This window comes from Gobio gobio (assembly GCF_949357685.1).
Source record: "Gobio gobio genome assembly, chromosome: 7".
In the NCBI taxonomy this organism is placed as follows: Eukaryota; Metazoa; Chordata; class Actinopteri; order Cypriniformes; family Gobionidae; genus Gobio; species Gobio gobio.
In genome coordinates, this window is record NC_137103.1 from 50,196,387 (window position 1) to 50,218,922 (window position 22,536).

The 22,536-nt window shown below is 36.4% G+C and overlaps 1 protein-coding gene across 1 annotated transcript; it reads right to left on the reverse strand.

Moving 5' to 3' along the window:
* Window positions 1-29: 29 nt before the first annotated feature.
* Window positions 30-17,310, reverse strand: arpc2 (actin related protein 2/3 complex, subunit 2). Its single transcript, XM_079822131.1, has 10 exons — window positions 17,079-17,310; window positions 14,845-14,879; window positions 14,531-14,643; window positions 8,193-8,238; window positions 7,920-8,106; window positions 6,778-6,871; window positions 5,102-5,228; window positions 3,274-3,374; window positions 2,964-3,064; window positions 30-387 (listed from the first exon to the last, which is right to left on the reverse strand). Exons 1-10 carry the CDS (start codon window positions 17,150-17,152, stop codon window positions 366-368), a joined length of 900 nt encoding a protein of 299 aa, XP_079678257.1. The 5' UTR covers window positions 17,153-17,310; the 3' UTR covers window positions 30-365.
* Between the last annotated feature and the right edge of the window lie 5,226 nt (window positions 17,311-22,536).

The following is a 22,536-nucleotide window of genomic DNA, read 5'->3' on the forward strand; positions in this document are numbered from 1 at the left end:
ATTTTACCCCAAGGAACAGACAAAGAATCTCATGTATAGAAGACTGGTTTATTCATGACCATTTCATGATGTCCAATATTGATGCATTTGGCGAAACAAAGGCAAAAGGAAGGAGGAAAGGGAAAATACTGCATGACTATGTCAATAAAACACTGCCAGACAACAGAGCTACACAGTGAAACATAAGAGTGTATCAAAAAATCTGTTTATCCAACATACAAATAACATTTATCCTATAAATGCAAAGCGAGGAATTTATTTGTCTCCCTGTTGAGGTGCAAATTCCACGTGGAGGATCGACATCACTGGCCAGAGGTGTATAATGGAGTCCACGGATGCTGGTCTCGTGATTGCACGTCATGTCCTTAACGAGAGAAGGTCTTGCCCCTGGACAGATCATGCGAGGGTTAGATTCATATTCCCAGGTCAAAACAGTGGAATAAATGTGATCAAATATAGTCATCCTCTAGCCTGATGCAAATCATAATTTTATACTCTCAATATTGGAAACATTTACTACAGACACGATACCAAGAAAATGCAGAAATGCATAAACATTTAACCAAAATAGGCAATCTAATAGTAAAAACATGGGTTACACTTTATTTCAATAGTCCACTTTAGACATTCTACTAACTATAAGCAACTTTGCAACTACATGTCAACTTATTCTACTAACCCCAACCCTAACATAACAGTCTACTCATACTCTAATGTAGTTGCAAAGTTACTTATAGTTAGTAGAATGTCTAAAAAGGACTATTGAAATAAAAGTGTATATATATATATCAAAGAAATACATCAATGTCTCTGAATTACAATAATTGACCTTTAAGGATTTATTGCATGTAATACTTGAAAAGTCAGAAATCAGTAAGACTTGGGAATAAGATTCAGTTTGTTAACAGTATTAATGATAAACATGAATAAATAATTATTAACCCAGGAAATAACTGCTGTAATAAGTGCTCATTGTTAGTTCAAAATACTTAATGCATTAACTGTCAACAAAATAAACCGTATTGAAAAGTGTTTCTAAGAAATCTTTAAAATCTGATGACACAAGGAAGCACTTCACATTCCAGTCGTTGTGAATTCTTTGACTAAGGAGGCTGTTTTTACTGTGTAAATATTAAGTCTGATCGAGAAAAATATCTAGGGGCCAGATTTACTAAACAGGGCAAATTAGCATGAGAGCGCAATTCCAAAAAAGCGCAGATGGGAATGGAAAGTTCAGCGAGTGATCTACTGACGACACGCAAAATAAAGCACACAGACCAAGCCGGACCATTTCCATTATGACCATCACAATCTACCAATCTACCACTTTGCCTTTTTGGGCGGTAAATAATGGCGCAAATGACCTTGAATGAATATTTTTTCATCTGAAAGGGAAACTCCTACAAATGCATATGCAATAAGGTCAGCCGCAAAAAAAAAAAAAAAAAACCCTGTCCACGCCTTTTCAGCGCTAATTTATCACTGAGTGTCTTTAGTAAATCCTGACAGTAGTTTTTAGCGCCAAAAGAGAGTTTGCGCTGACAAGCTGTTAGTAAATCTGAATTTGTGGACTTAATTAGAAATTTTTGTTTTATTTAAATTCAAATGTCAAAATGTATGGAAGCTTGTTTCTGCCACAGAATAAAACAATTTAAAAGATAATTGCGACTTTTTATCTCAATTTTTTACACAGTTGCGAGTTAAAAAGTTAGACTTGTGAGAAAAAAGTCAGAATTGCAATATGTAAACTCACAATTCAGACTTTTTCTTCTTAGAATTGTGAGATATAAACTCACAATTGCGAGTTATAAAGTCCAATTGACCGTTCGCAATGACCCGCCCCCTTTAGTTACTGTTGTTATGTCCGATAAGCTGCGCTCTCACACCCCACGCACGTTTTCTCGCAGTGAAAAACACATCGCAGAGCAGAGGATACTGACAACGCACTGACAGACAAGACAGAGCAGATTACTTTTAATATGAAACAAAGACTCAACTCTAAAAAAGTCATTTTTCAAGTTCAAGTCCACCGACGTTAATCTACAAACTCGCTTGACAGCTTTGTCGGACAAAAATGGCGGATTCTGCGAATGGCGGAATATGATTGGTCAGATCGCCTGTCAATCAAACTCCAGGCGAAAGGTGAATTCTGAGGATAACAATAGTTTTTTTGGCTTTTTATTATCACACAATTCTGAAAAAAAGTCAAATGTTGAGAGATGTAAACTCACTATTGCAAGAAAAATTGGTGAGTGGGCGAGGCTAAATTGCTTTTTTGGCAAATAATGTGGGGGTTGATGGCTTCAATAGATGCAAATACCATGGATTAACACCCTCGTAGCTCACAGTAGGACTGTTTTTAAAGGTTTACAAAAAAATTTTTACTTCCAGAACCCAACTGTTGCACTCTGTTGATGGATTTTATTTGATGAAAATCTAGTGTTGACCTTCACCAGGAATTCGTCAATTCAGCAATAGTTTTTTTTTGTTAAAATCACACCGATGCAAAGCAAATATCATCAAAGCTCATGATCAGTCTGTTTTGAAAGGTTTTTCCATTAATGATAAAAATCAATTTCTCTTTGGTTCTGTCCTACCAATGTCAAAAGAAATTACTTTCGATTACAGAGGAAAAAAATTGGCAACATTTGGCCAAGTTTCAGTTTAAACAAGCTCGAACAACTGTTTAAAAAGTACACACTAATCTGCTCAGATAAGATCAACCTCTAAGAGTCAGCAAATGGTGCAACACCTAAATTAATAAAGGTGAGGAGTCAAAGCCAGTTTTAATCACACACGATCACAAATTAATCTTTTGCAAGTATGTGCCTCTGGTTTTGAATAAAACCCAGAGATATGCGCCAACATCAGCACAAATCAACCACTACCGTTGGAAAAAAAAGCCCATGAGAAAGACTTGCGGTTTTATATAAAGTGTGAAAGATTATGAAAACAGCACTTACGAAATGGTTTTCATCTCTTTCTTCTCAGCGTCCGGGCGAGCTCGGTTGAGTACCTTGAGGAACTCCGAGGTCTTAGCCCTCATACGAGTGTGGATGTAGGCCTAACGTGGGAGAAAACACACGATTATTCATTAACCTCATAGCATTTTTCTTCGTGCCCAGCATATTGGTTTCATCTGACCAAACAAAGCGGCGAATGGTTGAGTGGCAAGTACACAAACTAAGAAGTCCATTACAAAGCTTTTTACAAACTCATAAACCCAAAGAGTCATTGTTGGGTCGACTGAGGCGTTTCGGAGGAGGGTCTCACCTTGGAGCACTTTATGTGGTAGTGCAGATAGTCCCGGAAGGTGTGGATGAGGTTGATGGTGTTGTCTCTGGTGTTGGCGTTGGTGTGTCGGGGGAACAGCACTGGTTGAAAAATCATTTCAAATCATTTTAGGATTTATGTTTGAACTAGAATATGACATTCAGTGTAAATGTGGCATTTGGGTAACATAAAAACATATGTATAAAATGATTGCAAAAACAGCTTTATTTTAAGGTGATGCAGTAATGTAGTTATGTTTAGGGACTGGTTTAGGGTTAGTTAATTGTAATTATGCACAATTTACAGTTATTACTATAGCAAGTACATGTAGTAGCGTGTAACTGTCACCTTAAAATAAAGTTACTAATATAATATATAAATAATACATATTTATTATTTCTAAAAATATAGTATTTTATGTATTGCAGCAAAAAAATTATATTATGTCTTAGTATCAAAATCCTTAAAACAACATAAATCGATCAGGCATAACATTATGTCCTAATATTGTGTTGGTCCCTCTTTTGCAGCTCCATACGCAACAAACTGCGATGCACTGTGTATTCTGACACCTTTCTATCAGAACCAGCATTAACTTCTAGAGCAATTTGAGCTGCAGTAGCTCGTCTGTTTGATCGGACCACACCAGCCTTCGCTCCCCACGTGCATCAATGAGCCTTGGCCGCCCATCACCACTGATCCTTCCTTGGAGCACTTTTGATAGATACTGACCACTGCAGACCGGGAACACCCCACAAGAGCTGCAGTTTTGGAGATGCTCTGACCCAGTCATCTAGCCATCACAATTTGGCGCTTGCCAAACTCGCTCAAATAGACTTGCCCATTTTTCCTGCTTCTAACACATCAACTTTGAGGACAAAATGTTCACTTGCTGCCTAATATATCCCACCCACTAACAGGTGCCGTGATGAAGAGATAATAAGTGTCATAATGGGTCATAATGTTATGCCTGATCGGTGTAAATGTACTAAAGCAACACTGCATAAGATATTCAGACTTGGATTCATAGACTGTATCTTTATTACAAGTGTATTTTGTCTTACAGCACTGACAGATTCGCTCACTTGTTTTTAATTAGTTTGTACTTAAAATAAAAGAAAAATCTGCCAGTGCAGTAAGTTAAAATACACTCGTATTAGACACTGAAAACAAGAATTGAAATTGAAGAATTGAAAAAATGCATATTAAGAAGTCATTTTTGCAGTGTATTTGCAATTCAATGAGGGAAAATAATATATAAATCCATGGTGTGTAAAGGTATAACATAAATTAAACTAAAAGTATTCTTCACAGAATACAATAATCTGTAACATCAGGTATGCATAGGTTAACACTAAACCAATAGTATTTTCAGTTACTGCTGCAAGCTACCAGAGTAAAATGATGAACAAATAAAACTGAACCAAATAAGCTCTTAGTAAACATTGCATGTCTCTGTATACTTCCTGGTTGCATGAAAAGCTGAAGTTGGGTAGCACTGGTGAATATTTTTGGCTTTGATAAAAGGGTGTGGTGCTTTTATACTCATTAAGAGGTTTGTGTAACCGCCATGAAGAGATGTTTGCTCTCCTGAACCCAATGCAAATACACAGAGCACCTGTCACAGGTAAGCAGCAGCGCTTTGTTCTGGCCTCGTATTAATGTAAAGTCATCACCAAACAAACCTGACAAGAGTCTATATTTAACTTTGTTTCAACTTGCAGAAGTGGTTGATAATAGTGTTCAACCAGGGTCCGAAATTAACACTTTCCAAGTGCCATTTGTGAGTAAATATAACCACATTCTGAGACACTAAATTCATGTTTACCAAAAGTGATGTAGCCGATGTTGTCTCCCACTGTGGCGTCAGTGTCCTTCAGCTCCAGAGGAGGCTCTCTGTGACTGAACAGCACCTGAGGAGCCGTGTGACTGGCCCTCCTGCCCTCCTTAAACTCCTGAACACAGAGAGAAACAGTCATCGGTCTGTCAGAACGTCACAGCAGCAGTATTTCATTCATTTACAGTAGTGGCCAAAAGCGAAGCCCGGAGGAGATATTTGCTTTTTATGACCCAACAAGTTTGATTAAACAAATCAAATTATGCAATATGCATACAAAATCTTTAACCAATTTTTAATAATATTTGAATAAAGGGTGAAGATGTCAATTTTCCTAGGACGGACTAGGCCACTATTGTACTTTCCAGCAACAACAAATGACATTAAACAATATATAAAATAGTAAACAGTTTTTGTATAATGGTAGTTAACAAAATTACAGTTTTTATTGAATTTATCATCAAATAAATGCAGCTTTTGTAACCATAAGAGAATTCTTTCAAAAATGTTTTTAAAAAATCTGACTTAAAATATCTAATATAATTATTGGATATAATATTAAGACTTCACTTGTTAGTACTTGTTTTCACTTTAAATAAATGAAAAAAAATCTGCTGGTTCACTAAGACAAAATACACTTCTGAATGTTATGCAGTGTTGCTTCTAAATTGATCTTGATCATTTTTAGACATCTGCAAATATAACAGATTTTTATAGAATGGTAGAACGATAGATAGAACGATAGATTGATGGACTAATAGATGGACAGACAGACAGACAGACAGACAGACGGACAGATAGATAAAGACAGACAGACAGATGGATGGACTGACAGATAGATAGATAGATGGACAGACAGACGGACAGACAGACAGAAAGACAGACAGACAGACAGACAGACAGACAGACAGACAGAGACAGACAGACAGATAGATAAAGACAGACGGATGGACAGACAGACAGATGGATGGATAGAGACAGACGGACAGACAGATAGAGACAGACAGACAGACAGACAGACAGACAGAGACAGACAGACAGATAGAGACAGACAGACAGACAGACAGATAGATAAAGACAGACAGACAGAGACAGATAGATAAAGACAGACAGAGACAGACAGACAGACAGAGACAGACAGACAGATAAAGACAGACGGATGGACAGACAGACAGATGGATGGATAGAGACAGACAGACGGACAGACAGATAGAGACAGACAGACAGACAGACAGAGACAGACAGATAGAGACAGACAGACAGACAGACAGATAGATAAAGACAGACAGACAGAGACAGATAGATAAAGACAGACAGACAGACAGACAGACCGACAGATAGATGGACAGAGACAGACAGACAGATGGACAGAGACGGACAGACAGATGGACAGACGGACAGACAGAGACAAATAGAGACAGACTGACATACAGATGGACTTATTTGTCATTAAATGACAGCTTTTCATTCTGTAAATACAGAAATGACAGTGTTGTTGGTTGACGTACAGTGGTATAAATGGGAAACCGCGGCACATAATGGCTGGATTGCAAAATTGTGTTTCAACATTTTAAGTATACAGAAAGGAACGTATGGTGAGGCAATACAGAAATGGTCAAGATTGAACCTGATAACTTTTTCAGAGAGATGGGACAAAATTAGCGAACCTGCATGAACACTTTCCCGATGATGACGTCGTCGTCATCCTTGAACACTGTGCTGAACACAACAGTTACTCGGTCTTTCTTAGCCTCAATATACCTGAAAAACACAAGCACAGGTGAGATGTCAGCTGGATCACAAACTGAACGCTCATCTAAAAAAATCAGAGCACTTTATATTACATGTTTGAATGAAAAATATTTATATACCTATCTTGGTATTCCTTAGTACTCATATTCCTCCTACCAATTCATCTAATCAGCCTTAAATCAAAACCTACTCACAAAATGTTCTTAATAAGACTTGTTTTCAGAGAATACATGTTAACTTATATTTATCTGAATTAACAATCTGAATACATTTTTCTTCAGAAAATGTACAAATCTAGTTATGATTCATCATTTGGTTATTTATGCTACTTCAAGCTGTGGAGGAAATTATAACTTGAATATCTATAATGGGAAAATTCATTTAAATCTATAATGCTATTTACATTATAATTTACATACAGTATTAAATTGTTCAGCATGAAACATATTACATGCATTCTGCATTTCCCCTATGGCCTAAAAATTGCAAAATTGATGATATGTTTTGTCAATTAAAGGCAAAAGAACAACATTTGCTCTTTTATTCACTTAATTAGACAAATAAGCACTCGATCAGTTGATTATCAATTAGGGCAAGAGTTACTAAACAGGGCAAATTAGCGTGAGCTCAATTCCAAAAAAGCGGAGATGGGAGTAGAAAGTTCTGCTCATGACTGACGACACCCAAATGAAAGAACACAGACACAGCCGGATCATTTCCATAATGACCAACGCAATCTACCAATTAACATCTGGTCATAAATAATGCCGCAAATACCAGTAAACTGACGAGCGCAAGTCTTAGTAAATCACATTGCATGATTAATTAAAATACTCTCCTCCATAAATACTGCATCTGAAAGGGAAACTCCTACAAATGCATATGTAACAAGGTCAGCTGCAAAAATAACCCTGTCCACACCTTTTCAGTGCTAATTTTTCACTACGTGTCTGACAATAGTTTAACACCAAGAGGGTTTGCGCTGACGCAAGCTGTTAGTAAATCTGGTCCTTAGTTGTTAGTTGCAGCTCTAATGAAGAAAGTTCAAGTAGCTTACATTGACTCGTCATCCCTGTAATGAACAACAGCCCTCTTCTCTCCCTCACGACCCTCCTCCTGGAAATTAAAGTACTTCTCGAAGACAGAAGCAAAGCAGTTTCTCTTGAGAATGCCCGCCTGATGGATCACCTCCTCTTTGTTGGGCGGAATGGCGTCCAGGTCAAAGAGCAGTGAAATATTGTACCCTTCAAAGAGAAACAGCAACAAACGTCAAACCAAAATAAATTACAGTAAGAATAAGAAAAATTAAAACAGCAGCCGTTTGGCTTACCGTCTTCTGGTGCCACAAGGAAATTTCCATAAACGCGCTTCAGCAACTGAAACACAACAAATACAAAATTAAATTCAAAAAAGTAAAGATTCTAAATAAAGTCTCAAGTCAATGACTCTTTTAAAAAAGGACAAAAAACGGAATTATAGCAATGCAATATACTTTAAAAAAAAGTATTTTAGATTAAAGTTTTGGATGAATGTTCAAGTGAAAGTGTATATCTTACAGCTGGTTTTTATTTTCCTTTTTTTGGATTAACTCTGGTGCTGGGTTTTACGTTTTTACTTTATTTGTTTTTTTTATCATTTCTTACAACATCGGAATTGTACGAAACTTGGTTTTGGTACTTGCTGTGTGAACCAAGGCCATAACCATGTCTTAAACAAATTTTTTTTTCTTCCATAAAATCAAAGATGTTCAATGATTGTATATTAAGTAGGGGTGCACCGATCCGACTTTTTCAGTCCCGATACCGATACCGATGCCTGGGCTTTGTGTATCTGTCGATACCCGATACCGATCCGATATATTGTTGAATTAATAATAAACTGTATATCTTCCACCTTATACCTTCCTTGAAGAGACTAAAGGCACCAGACTTTACTAACTAAACATAACTAAGACAAAATAACAGATGTATGTAAGGTGTTGAATTCTTATTTATTTAAAAAACAATTGTGCATTCAAATCTAAAATAGAATGTAATCTAACTTCTTTAAATAAATAAAATGTAGCAGTGGAAACAAAAAACAGTGTAGGCCTATTGGTCAAACATACAATAGTAATCTGACAGTTACCAAACATTTTTTACACTACAGATAATTGTTTTGGTATATAATCATATCAATATTAAAAAGTAGCATTACAAATTAACAAATAGTCTAATTTTCTGCCATATGCAATTTATTAAAAATTTTCAGCTAGCTAATAACAACTTTGTTCTGGTTTCACCTCACTCCAGATTAAATGATTGTAGGCTAGGCCTTTTTATTTTACTACACATTGTCAACAGAAATAAGATGAAATACTGTTGATAATTAAAAATAATTCTTACTACCCACTCTTGCTAAATTGGGTAAGCACACTTGTGTTCTCATTTCAGTTGCGTTCTGAGTAAATTAATAAACTGAGTTCATGAGTTCAGTGTTGGACGGATCAGTTGTTCTGGCCAGTCGTTAAAATGATTCGGTTCAAAGGAGTCATTAGGTCACGAATCGGACATTAGCAGACGCGTTGTGTGCGAATCCCGTCTGTTAGAACATCGCGAAAGATGTCAACACACAGAAAACACTTCATAACTGGATATAATTTGTCTCCCGCTTATTGAAAGTATGCTTTATGTCAGCTGGTCAGAGAAGAGTCAATGTTTTTTGAGCGCAATTCACACCCAGTGATAATTCAAGGACAAAATTGTCCGAATGTGTCACGTGCAACATGGTTTCGGTCTTCCGAGCTTTTGATTTGGATTAATATGTGAAATATGAGAGCGAACACTGATTATTTTGAAGACCCAGAGAGCGCGCGCGGGGGAGGAGCTCTCTGGTCGGTCTCTCTGTCACTCAGTCACGAGCGCAGCATCTATTCTACATCACTCGTAAATCACAATAACTCATCAAATTAGGCTTTGGCCGTCAAAAAAATGTCAATGCAGGAAAGACCCTGACTTTGCAGTAATACCCTCGAAACAGCGACGAACTAGTTGGCGTGGCAAGCGTGAAATATCTCCTCCACACAGCCGACTCTCTGGCTCGCTCCCTTCTAGCAAGCGACACACGTGAAGCTGACGAATGACGTAGGTTCTGCTGCGACGGAAAAAAACACCTGGATCGGCTTGTGGATCTGTTCATTTTTCCGATCCCCGATCCAGCTATTTTGTCAGTATCGCGGCCGATATCCGATCCTAATATCGGATCGGTGCACCCCTAATATTAAGAGCATGGACACATTTGTGTGCATTTTGTTTTGTGACTTCACCAGAAAGAATAGAATCCCGGTAATGACATTAAGCGATAGACTGACACACTCATCTGTGTAAAGACTGTGAACGAGCCAAAAGAGAACATAAACCCTGCCCACTTTGATTTGATTGGCCATTTCAATCAGTTTGACATTGACGAGCACCGTTAAACCTGAGCCAGACCAAACTAAAATGTAACTTTTAAAACTTTTTGTCATCTTAACATACAGAGCGCTGCGTATTGAAGTGCAGTGCAATAATTTCAAATATTGGGGGGAACAATTTGGCCATTTATAATTATTAGGGGGACTTGTCCCCCTTGATGTCTATGGTGGTCACCGCCCTGGTGTGAACTAACAAAAGAAACCATGAACATGATTCAAAAAAGGCTAAATGGTCCTGAAAAACAATTGTCACACTTGTATTGTTCGCAGTAAAAAAATGACCACATTGGAAATTAACAGGAATTTCATCTAGTGGAAACTTTTGGTACTGCACCCAAACAAATTCTTACTGAAAGCTCATTTTTTAAGATATCAACCTCGAATTTGGAACACAGTTTTTTTTTTTTTTTTTTTTTTTTTTTTAGATATACGTCTAGTTTTAGAGTAAAATGTGTTTTGGAAAATATACATTTCAAATAAAAATTTAAAATTGTATTTGTGCATTTTTCATAATACATTTTGTAAAAACAATTAAATAGTATAACTTTTTTCAAGTTCACTTTTTTAAACTTTTGTCACTTTAGCAATAATCTGCCAAGTGTCGTCTCGTCTTTAAAAAGAGACCAAACAAATGTGCTTTAAAGCCTTAAAGATGTATGACCATTTTAGTTGGAAATTTTATTTTCAGGTCTATGCTTAAAAAGTGAATCAATGCATTATAAGTTAACTACAGCATACATATAATTTAGCACCAAAATGCCCTAAAAATACAAAATATTAAACAAAAAACATTATCGAACTAAAATATAATAAAATTATTTAACTGAAATAAAAAAATATATATATTTCAGTCATTTTTGACGGACACACGAACAGCTTGACTAGCTCATTAAAAAATAAAAACACCAGGTCCAAAAATGCCACATCTGCATGTGTAACAATTATAAAATAATTAATAAAATGCAGTTTTAAATAGAGTATCAATTTCCAAAAAGCTAGTTCTGTTCATGTCCACTAACCACGTATAAAATAACAGGCACTGACTTGTTTCATTCCTGGCATTTTTAACATGCATCTCTGTATTTTGTCTTTTGTCATCTGTTTTGACAAAAAGCCTGTATGTCAGTATATAGACAAGATTCAACAAATAAAACTTTGGTTTGACAAACAAAGAAAAACTCATTTGAATTCATTTTTGTCTCAGAGATTGTATCTGTGTGGATGGCATGAGCAGACAGGAAGCCGAGTGGCTATTTCTACTGGTTCCTCTATTTTGCATTGGTAATTCATTTGATTTACATTGGCGGTCCTGAATGGGGCTGGAACATACTTTGAATATTTATTTGCATTGGCAGGGAGAAGGCCACCCATCAACCTCAACTCCATGAACCCTAAATATACATAATAATCCTGCCCTAAATTCATTTTCTCAATGCACAGATTCAAAGCCCTGCAGATGCAACTGCAATGATCTTGATATATGCCTGCAAATAATGAATCAATTGAACATTTAAACCAGTTAACTGAAAACTTGAGAAAGGAAAACCAATGAAAAAGGCTTGAAAAAGGAACCAATGTTTCTTTTTTGTACAACGTGACTTCCTCCATCTAAAGTGAGTCATAGACACTTCCTGTTTCATAGTGAAACCACAAGCCATTTAAAACCTTACATGGTGATTAAATGTGATCACCCTGGACTGAATCATGTAAAATCACAAGACAAGAACAGTATGAAAGAATGACACAGAAGAATGTGTGAAATAAAGCGACTTCACATTGCATAATTGTCCATAGGAAAACTGAACTGTATTTTCATAACAGAATTGCAATATATAACCTACAGACATCACAAAAACCAGTCGCAATCTTGCAACCTACTAGTCCAATTGCACAGTAAGCTACGATGATGTTCTTGTGCAAAACTGCATTGAACATAATGTGGCAACATAACGGTTCATACAGAATACCGGTATTTATTTTTGTTATGATATAAATTTGTATTATACCGAAATACCGGTGTATGTCGCTTAAACAACGTGAGGAACGCGGCGCAGTAGCGCGACACTGTTTGAGACCCATTTCACTGTTGCACTGTAGTGAGGTCACAGCTGAGATTGCATAACAGCAGAGAATTTAAACAACATGAGTTTAACAATGCTCACCACATGGATCATATAGATCAGATACAGACCGGAGCGAGCGCGTTTGTTTTTTATGGACATATTTCATATACTCTCTAGTGCTCTAAACATGAACAAGCACACTGCTGTATGCGCACATATTTAATCAGGTCTTCTTCAAATGAAATATATGTTGGGGGTGGGCGTGCCCCGGCTTGATTTTTTTGTGATTTTAATATGCAAATGACACATTTCTGAGTGTGAAAGAGAATGACACATTTAATATTTAAAACATGATTTTATTTACAACACGGAAACGCCTGGAACTCAAGGAAGTGTTGTGACGCATGACACAAATAAAAAATAAAAGACTGGCAGTAGGGGTGTAACGGTACACAAAACTGACGGTTCAGTACGTACCTCGGTTTTGAAATCACGGTTCGGTACAGCAGTTTTACAAAATTGCTTTTTATTTATTTTTATATTTAACAGTGGTTTACTGAAGAAGAAAAAAAGTGCCTGTCCTTGAATGAATTAAATTATATCTAAAAGTTTTTTGAAGATATTTCTGTAAATTATATAGGGAGCCCTTACTTGCACATTAATATTAAAGGTTAACAACAGAGGCCAAACTATTAGCCTAAATTCAGTTGCTATTTATTTAGGTATAATAATCAACACTCAAATAACACAGAGTACGCAAACATGTAAACTTCACATAAGACAGTTTTTGCATTAACTTCTAAATCTAATTATAAAATAGTTTTTTCTCCAATTCGTTGTTGAAATATAATCATTTATACACAGTGTCTGTCATTTTCATGACAGGTTTATTTAACATGCATGAAATAATCAAGACATCCCTAACAAGTTAAGTAGAATAAAATGAATATATAGGCTAATATAGAACATATATTTAGTGAAAGAGTTGATTTCTCTAATGAATAAAATTCTGTGAACACTGAATGACTGCCTGAGGTAAATGTGATGCTAACGTTACATGACATTGTTTAGTTTACAAGCAGTTATATTGAGGTCTTTCCGCCGTTGAAACACTGATTTAGCGATTACACTACATACACGACAGTAGGTTGTTATGTATCCTCAGCATACCTTCAGATGGGCATTCATGTTTATTAGTAAGAGATGATCGATCGCATCAGTCACGCCACATAGAGCGTCAAAACGGCTTTTATCGTTTGAATTTCGTGATAAAATGGACTGAATACTTAATATGTTCGTGTGGGAACTCGGATTGAAGTGTGTCCGCGCTTGAAACAACCCGACTGTGAACTGTTAAAGATTGCACTCGGTTACACGCGTGCACTGAACCTACCTGGTCGTTGTCTCCCTGCAGCATCATTTTGTGGGGCTTTGCAAACCTTCTAGTGTGGAATTTTTTCTACAATATTCACTCATCATGACAGTAAAATAGGGCATTCTAGTCAATCTACTGCAGCATTTCCTTTCTCAATCAGTAGAAAATGCGGTTAACACCCGGTCATGCATAGGGGGAAAAAATAGCATCATATACCCCAAAACCGGTATAATTTAAAAACAAAAAAACGGATATATATTTTTGGTCATACCGCCCAGCACTAGTTAAACTCACAAAAACATATACAAGTCATATTTCACTCAAAATAAAAAGGAACAAGTAATCAAAATTCACTACCCTTCAAAAGTTCAATACGATTTTATTTTATTTTGAGAAATTGATACTTTTATTCAGCAAAGGCACATTAAATTGACCAAAAGTGACTTGTGTGTGATCATGTGACACTGAAGTAATGATGCTGTAAATTCAGCTAAATAATTCACAGGAATAAATTACATATTAAAATCTATTCACATACAAAACAGACCTTTTAAATTATAATAATTTCAAAATATTTGTGTTTTTACTGTATTTTTGATCAAATAAGTACAGCCCTGGTGAGCATGAGAAAAAAAAAACAGTTTTAAAAAACCATAACGACCCCAAACTTTTGAACGGTAGTGTATTTTTTTGCATAAACAAGAAAAAGCTCATTTTTAGGCTCATTGAAATTCAACTCAGACATGATCTTGACAGGTTTGCTGATTATTTGCTCATACCTCATCGGCGCCGTGCTCCTGAAGCTCCTTGTAGAACTTGAGAGAGATGCTGACCATGAGTTTAGTTTTGTCTCCATTGGGGTTGGAGATGTGGTAAAGCACACCATCGAAGTCTGTAGCAAAAACATAATCAGGTCCCATACCTATCATTTTGCTTTTATCAATGTAAATGACTAAACATTACTGTTATTGTAACATCCTTTACAGTGGATGTGCAAGCACAAAAGCATGCATGTATATGCATAGTAATAATACAGTTTGGACAATAGAAACACTGACTTCCACTGCTGAAGTCACTCATATTTCGATCTTACCTGCAAATGTAACGTCTACTGCTTCAGGCTTGTTCCTGAACAAAAAAAGAAAGAAAAAATAAGCATTTTGTGAGTCTGCTATCTGGAAATGAATGGCAATCTATAGATATTATTCACAGCAGCAGCAGCTTTGATTTTAATGGGAATGAAAGTGAGGCTGTGAGGGATGGACAGATAGGTTGTACTATTATTTAATGTGTTTTTGGATTGTTCTGCTGACGAAACACTGCAAAAATATCTTTCAGAGAAGTTTCAGTAGACAAAAAACCCATATAATATGAGCTGTGGAAAATTATAAGTGATCTAGGAGCGTTATACTGTTTTTTGTTTTACAGCGGATGCTATTGAAAACATAGTAAGTCTATCCCTCACAGCCTCTCTTTCATACCTATCATGGCGCTGCTCTGAATAAGGTCTATAGGCTGTGTAGGTACAAAGATAGGAATATCAAGGTACTGCCACTTTAAATACAGGACAACAATAAGAGGAAAATCACTATTATCAAGATCTTCCGCCTCATTAAGGCTGAGCAGGAACATGAATGATTTAATATTTAAAAGAACAGTTCATCCAATTGATAGTATTTTCACAATGAAACACAGAAACAAAAAACATGATAAAAAAAAGGGATAAAGAACAGTCATTCATTATTATGCAATAACGTACATTATTCCATTTACTACACACCTACTTGCCATACAAATAAATACATGGGCATAAAATATTCATTGTTGGAATAATTGTATATATTTAATACTAAAAATAGGGATACACCGATATGAAAACATTGGCCGATACGATAACCGATAATTATTTATATTTTAATATAAATCGGCCGATATCTATTGGCCGATAAATCTAAATCCAAATTTGTATATAGTCTTTGAGATCCTGATAATATGCTTGTTTCCTCCATAGAATAAAACATTTTAAAAGATAGTTACGACTTTTTATCTTACAATTGTCAGAATTGCGTGATATAAAATCGCAAATGTAAAATAAAAAAAGTCAGAATTGCGAGTTATTAAAGTCAGAATGTGAGATAAAAAGGTCACAATTCCCTTTTTTTTTTATTCTGTGGGGGAAACAAGCTTCCATATGATTACAAAAACAAATGCCTCACCATTAAAATCCACATCACAAGCACACAATAATAATCATGTTCTCATTATAATTTTATGTAGCCTTTTATGTAGCCTAGTACTGCATTTTTTGAAGTGATTCCAATAAAATTGTAGTTATTGTAGTTACAGTAATTCAAAACCATCATGGCAAACAGTATGTATCTGAAGTGTCTCAGCGGAAAGAAATAATCCATTATTTATTGTATTGGGCCTACAAGGATAGCATTAAAAAAAGAACATATATCGGCCAATACTGATATGGTGGATATTATGCATCCCTAACTAAAATAAGTTATTTATTTTATATGGTGTGGTCATGAACAACTGCAATTATTCAGAAATATTTTACTTGAATGTCGTGATTGACCAATCAGAATTACGTATCCCAGTAATGTAAATAATGACAGAATTTGAATGTATTGATGACCTATTCCTTTAGAAGCAACAACGTGCCAGTTTATTCTAAGTAAAAAATAATAACAATAATAAACACAAAGCGGAAACAAATCCGAGTTTCTTTATATTTATATGCTTTGGTGACACACAGAATGAGTCACAGCAGGCGCGTGACCGTTGAAGCGCGAGTACGCGCAAAAATCACACACTGGAGAAGAATGAAGGGGAGAGAAGTTCCCAAGGAATGCTAATTCATCCTGCATGGACGGGGCTGAAAGAAGTGCTGATAGTTGCTTGTTCTTGCAGAGACATGCACTCGACTGGTGTACGCAGAAGCTATGAACAGGAAGTGTTCACAGTCTTCACTGGGACTAAACCTGTAGAGAAATCGGGTCAGCCGAAAGCGACGAGTGCAATGGTCGGAATCACTCACGAGACCTGTGTTAGCAATCACTTGACACATTGATGCCCCACTTATTCACACATAAATAATGGTTTTCTGTGTGAGCTGAACAGCTGGACACACCCCATACAGGATACGAACATGGACAATCAACACATTCTCTCACACAACACAATCAATCGAACACGAACGCATGCGATATGTTATTTTAACCGTGCAGAAGAAAATATGACTCTTGTCAACACATGCATGCATGAGATTAGCGATGTTTGACGCGAGTTCTGACTCAGACAGGAAGATCTTCCTCTTACCCATTGCTCGCGCTGTCGAATTTGAGGCTGAGAGTCTCCTCTATGATCCGATTGTTGATTTCCAACAAAATCATGATGATTTAAATGACTCTTTAATGGCTATGTGGAATTAAAAATATACGAGCAAATACTGCTTTTCAACAATCCTACTACAATCGTTTTGGTTTTCCTGCTCCTCTAGACTTCTGGCCGCTTCCGCATTGACTCGAAAGACCCGCGGACTGCCCGCGTCACTGCCTGTTCGTTTGTGCGTGTCATTTAATCAAAATACCGAAACTAAATAAGAAGGGATTTCTACTCTTTATTCTTTGTTTCTGAAATACTTTAGATATTATATTTTAACCTCCTGGGTGCCACTGTCCTCGTACGAGGACATTATATTTTAGTGAATTTCTCTGAGACCATACATGTGTCACAGTTTTGAATGTAAAGAGCACATTCAGGGTTTTTCAGAGAGCTCTGGTTTTGCGGTTTCACCAGGACAACAACTTCTCCTTGGTCTTTAAAAATGACTTGACGATCAAATTTAGCACTCTTATGGAAAATGATACTATTTTTTTATATTTTGTAATTAGCTAATCATTTAAATCTGACTAATTTTCAAATTGTTTGTTATAAATCAACATCTCAGGAAAATGTAATGGGGTTTCTAATCAAAATATTACTTTCTGTTACAAAACAGGGCATTGATTTCATACCAGGACTTAAAGCATATGTTTATCAGGCATTTTGGAAGACACAACAAGTGAATAGGAAAATAAATTACATATCAATGTTCCTATAAAATATTAGATAATATTATGAAAATGTTGCCAACTATTGTTCCCGTTATTACACTTCTTTTTTCATTAGTATACATGTTGCTGAGAGCACATTAATATGCAAATTAGATCCAGTGTATGATACATTGCATTGAATAGGAAAACCCATGTATGGCCATTTTACCCACATATTGCATAAAGTAAAATGGTATGTCAATTCATTCCGTTATATATTTCATAACATAGTTGAGAATCATCTTTTAAAAAAAGTTCTGAAAAATCCTGAAACCTGAAAATTAATTTGTGAATAAATTTTTTTCTTGATGTCCAGAGGGCATAGCATAACATATGAATTTAAAATAATTTTGCCACAAAAAATAATTCCACTTGTTTATTATGCTCTAAAATGTAATGGCATGAAAAAAAGCCTTTGTTTTCCTGCGTTTTAGGAGGTTATATTATAACATTTAAATGTATTAGTTTATTGAAATCACCCTGTTTTTGTGCATTCTCTGATATTTCCAGGTTTGAGTGTATTGATAGGCCTACTCTACTGTATACTGTCCAGTTACTGAAAAACTTCTGCTGTGATCGCTATCACTGAAAACTGAAAATGATGTCTTTTGCAGCAATACATGTCTAAAATCTGATCTTTTGTACCTCATCCTGAGGGAAGTTTAGGATTTAGGACAGTGTTGTGATTATTATATGTATAAAATGCCTTTTACCATGTGTGGTCTTTAGCCCTGTTATAATACTGATAAAGTGTAGTAGGTAATGAATTTTCTATAAATAGACCATTTGTTGTAAAGTTGCAAAGTTGAATAAGCGTAGGCCTAAGCCCCGTATGTAATAGACACTTCGGTTGTATTAAGACAAAATTTGTCTTGTCTGAACTTTGAGTGAGTTTGATGAACCCAAAAGACTCATGGTAGATTTAATCTCTGTTTAGATATTTTCAGCGTGTTAGGACAGTGTGTTTAATTAGTAAAAACCTTTTGTGTGTGTCTGTGTTTATTTTGTGTCCTTAACGGAAGATGACTAGATTCTTCAAAGTTCCCTTTTTGTGTTCCACAGAAAAATGCCAGCATGGAGGTTTGGAATAACATGAGGGTAAGGGGCATTTTTGGGTTAACTATTAATTTAAGAATTGTGATTTCATACCTATATTCTATATTCCCATTAAAATCGTATTCATTTGGCTCATTGGCATTCATGGGTGGCACTGCGGAGATCTTTAATTTTATTTGTCAAGTAGAATAAACATGCATCAGCTTCTGAGGATCTTTGGTGAAACTGATTATAGCCTGAGGCAGAGTTTGTGGACGAGAATTTCCACCTCTTTCTTTTTGTTGCCATTAACACACACTGTAATCTGAGAAGGACACTCTTTTTCCATTCTCTGTCTATAAAACGTTTGTACTTTCGTGGAATGAAGTGGGGGTGGGATGTCTCTCTATTTACAGATTAGACATTTACAGAGATACTTGATCTTTCAACATAAATACATATAAATTGTGCTTAGAAGAATTAGATGAGAAATGTTTGGGTTCATATTGAAATCTCTGACGTTTGATTGCACACAATATTTTGTTTGCTGAGATGGTTGAATTCCCTCATCCCCTATATGGATTATCTTGTTCTGAATGCTGAACTTATATGACATTCAGTTGTAATACATCCACTTTATATCTCATCTTGCATTCCTCACCTTCTTATTCTTCACAGAGAGACATGTTTCTTCCTGTCCTGAAAACAGCAGAAAGGGTCTTTGTCAAAAGGGGCTGGACCAGATTCACGCTGTGTTAAATTTCACAAGGTCGTCTAACTGTAGCTCATGTCTCATTGTACTTGATCAACTTACTGACAATAAGGTAAATCTAAACAGGATTCTAACACTTACTTTAGAATAACTTTGCATTAAGACATTAACAAATATTACATTCAAATATGCAACAAATATTCAAGTTTGGGGGAATATGTACGAAAAGTTGCTTTTTGTTTGGATTTTAATAGATAAAAGTTTAAGAGTCTATGATTGGATCATTATTGCAGTGATTATTATGTTTCTAGCATGTTATGTTTGGCAACGGTTCTTCTAACCATAATTGATGGAGTGTGTAGCTTTTCATTTCTTAAACAACCATGTGGGAATACACATCACGGCCATATTCCAGGATGACAATGTCAAGATTCATCAGCTCAAATTGTGAAAGAATGGTTGGGAGGGAGCATGAAGAATCATTTTCACACATGAATTGGCACCTCTGAGTCCAGATCTCATATTCATTGAAAGTCTTTGGGTTATGCTGGAGGAGACTTTACAGAGTGCTGGACTCTTGCATTGTCAATACAAGATCTTGACCAAGAATTGATGCACCTCTTGATGGAAATAAATGTTGTGATGCACATCCCAAAGACTTTCAATGAATTTAAGGTCTGCCAATTCATGTGTGAAAATGATTCTTCATGCTCCCTCCCAACCATTCTTTCACAGTTTGAGCTGATGAATTTTGACATTGTCATCCTGGAATATGGCCGTGATGTGTCTTCCTACATGGTTGTTTAAGAAATGAAAAGCTACACACTCCATCAATTGGGTTAGAAGAATTGTTGCCAAACACATAACATGCTAGAGACATAATAATCACTGCAATCACAGCCTATTTAAATCCAAACAGCGACTTTTTTTGCCCGGCAGTGTATATTAATCACTTTCATGATTTTGTAACTATTTAAATGCAAGTTAAGTAATGATATAATGTAATAATTCTTGTTAATGACTTATTGTTGAAAGTTATTATGAGGTGTTGCCTCAATAGCGGGCACACTAACACACTTAAAGGGTTAGTTCACCCAAAAATGAAAATTCTGTCATTAATTACTTACCCTCATGTCGTTCGACACCAGTAAGACCTCCGTTCATATTCAGAACACAAATGAAGATATTTTAGTGTAAAGCTGATGGCTGAGAAAGGCTTCAGATAGGCCTCCATTGGCATTCAGTACATTTACACTCCCAAGACCCATAAAAGGCACTTAAAACATCGTTACAAAGTCCATCTCACCACAGTGGCTCTACAATAATTTTACGATGCGACGACAATAGTTTTTGTGCACAAAAAAAAACAAAATAACACCTTTATCCAGCTTGTTATTGTCTTCCGTGTGTGCCTCCACAACGCATGCGCGAGAATATGACGCAGATCCGGCGTTCGGACACATGACCCAGAAGGGATTTGTTTACAAGCAGAGGAAGACGCGCGTGTCTAAGCTGTTGGATTCTACATTGATCGTGCTTTAGGTCTCGGCGAAGTGTTCAAAATGGGGCTTAAGTGTGCATTTCATGGATTCCCGAACCCCGGCGCTACGTCATATTCTCGCGCATGCGTCGTGGAGGCATACACGGAAGACAATAACAAGTTGGATAAAGGTGTTATTTTGATTTTTTTTTGCGCACAAAAACTATTGTCGTCGCATCGTAAAATTATTGTAGAGCCACTGTGGTGAGATGGACTTTGTAACGATGTTTTAAGTGCCTTTTATGGGTCTTGGGAGGATTAATGTACTGAATGCCAATGGAGGCCTATCTGAAGCCTTTCTCAGCCATCAGCTTTACACTAAAATATCTTCATTTGTGTTCCGAATATGAACGGAGGTCTTACGGGTGTCGAACGACATGAGGGTGAGTAATTAATGACAGAATTTTCATTTTTGGGTGAACTAACCCTTTAAGACCTCTAACGTCGGTTTCTAGTGCACATCTTGAGGCCAGGGGAGTGAGGTTTGCTCACACAGCTCTTACTAGCTAGCCTCTGTTACACTCACATTCCCCTAAACCTCACTCCCATCCGGGTCACGGTACCAACGTAACTCCTTCGGTTCTACTCGCACCACCAGGAGACGGATTTCGAACAAGCGTCAACGGCATGGGATGCGGACGGACTAACATAAACGCTAACATCCGCAGCCTTAAAGGAAGAGTTAGATAAGTCCATACATACCATTCTCATCTGACGCACACACCGCTAGCCTAGCTTAGCACAAAGACTGGAGGTAAACGGCTCCAGCTAGCTGCTCAATAAGTGACAAAATAACGCCAACATTTTCCTATTTACATGTTGTGATGTGTAGTGAAACGGAATATTGAATAGAGGACAATTTTGATTTCATGACGAGGGGAGTGAGGTGTACTCACACAGCTCTTGCTCTTATCTCCAATACCTCAAAAAACACACATATTTTATAATGTACACCCTAAAGGATTGCTCTGCATTTTTGTTTACAAGAAAACTTCCCATACATTCACCACATCAAATGAAGTTCCCAAGATGTTAACATTTATTTTCTCAAATACCCAGGATGTCTCCAGTTTATTGTGTTTATTTTTTTCTAAATGGCACCTGCATTTAAAAATAGCTCTTGAAATGAAATTGTATGCTCCTCATGTGAGAAACGCTTGTTTACAGCATCATCAGGACGAACCCAGTGGGACAGAGTTGCTCAATTTCCTGGATAAATGTTGGTAAGTGATGATGTGTGTCCTCGCATCTCTTAACATGTGACGCATCTTTCCTCCGATGTTGAAAAATCACTTCCATATTACGTATTTTAGGGTTTTCTACATGATGTTTACAGTTCTTTGATCAGATTCTCTTAAATCCTTGTCATTGTATCAAATAACATTGCAGTGATTC

Bases quoted from the DNA above. Each gene is read 5' to 3' on its own strand.
- arpc2 (XM_079822131.1), bottom strand. From the start codon at position 17,152: ATGATTTTGTTGGAAATCAACAATCGGATCATAGAGGAGACTCTCAGC. The intron at 6,872-7,919 runs GTAAGCTACTTG...TGTGTTTTTCAG, and splicing joins TACAGGGATGACGAGTCAAT to GTATATTGAGGCTAAGAAAG. The intron at 388-2,963 runs GTAAGTGCTGTT...TGATCTGTCCAG, and splicing joins AAAGAGATGAAAACCATTTC to GGGCAAGACCTTCTCTCGTT.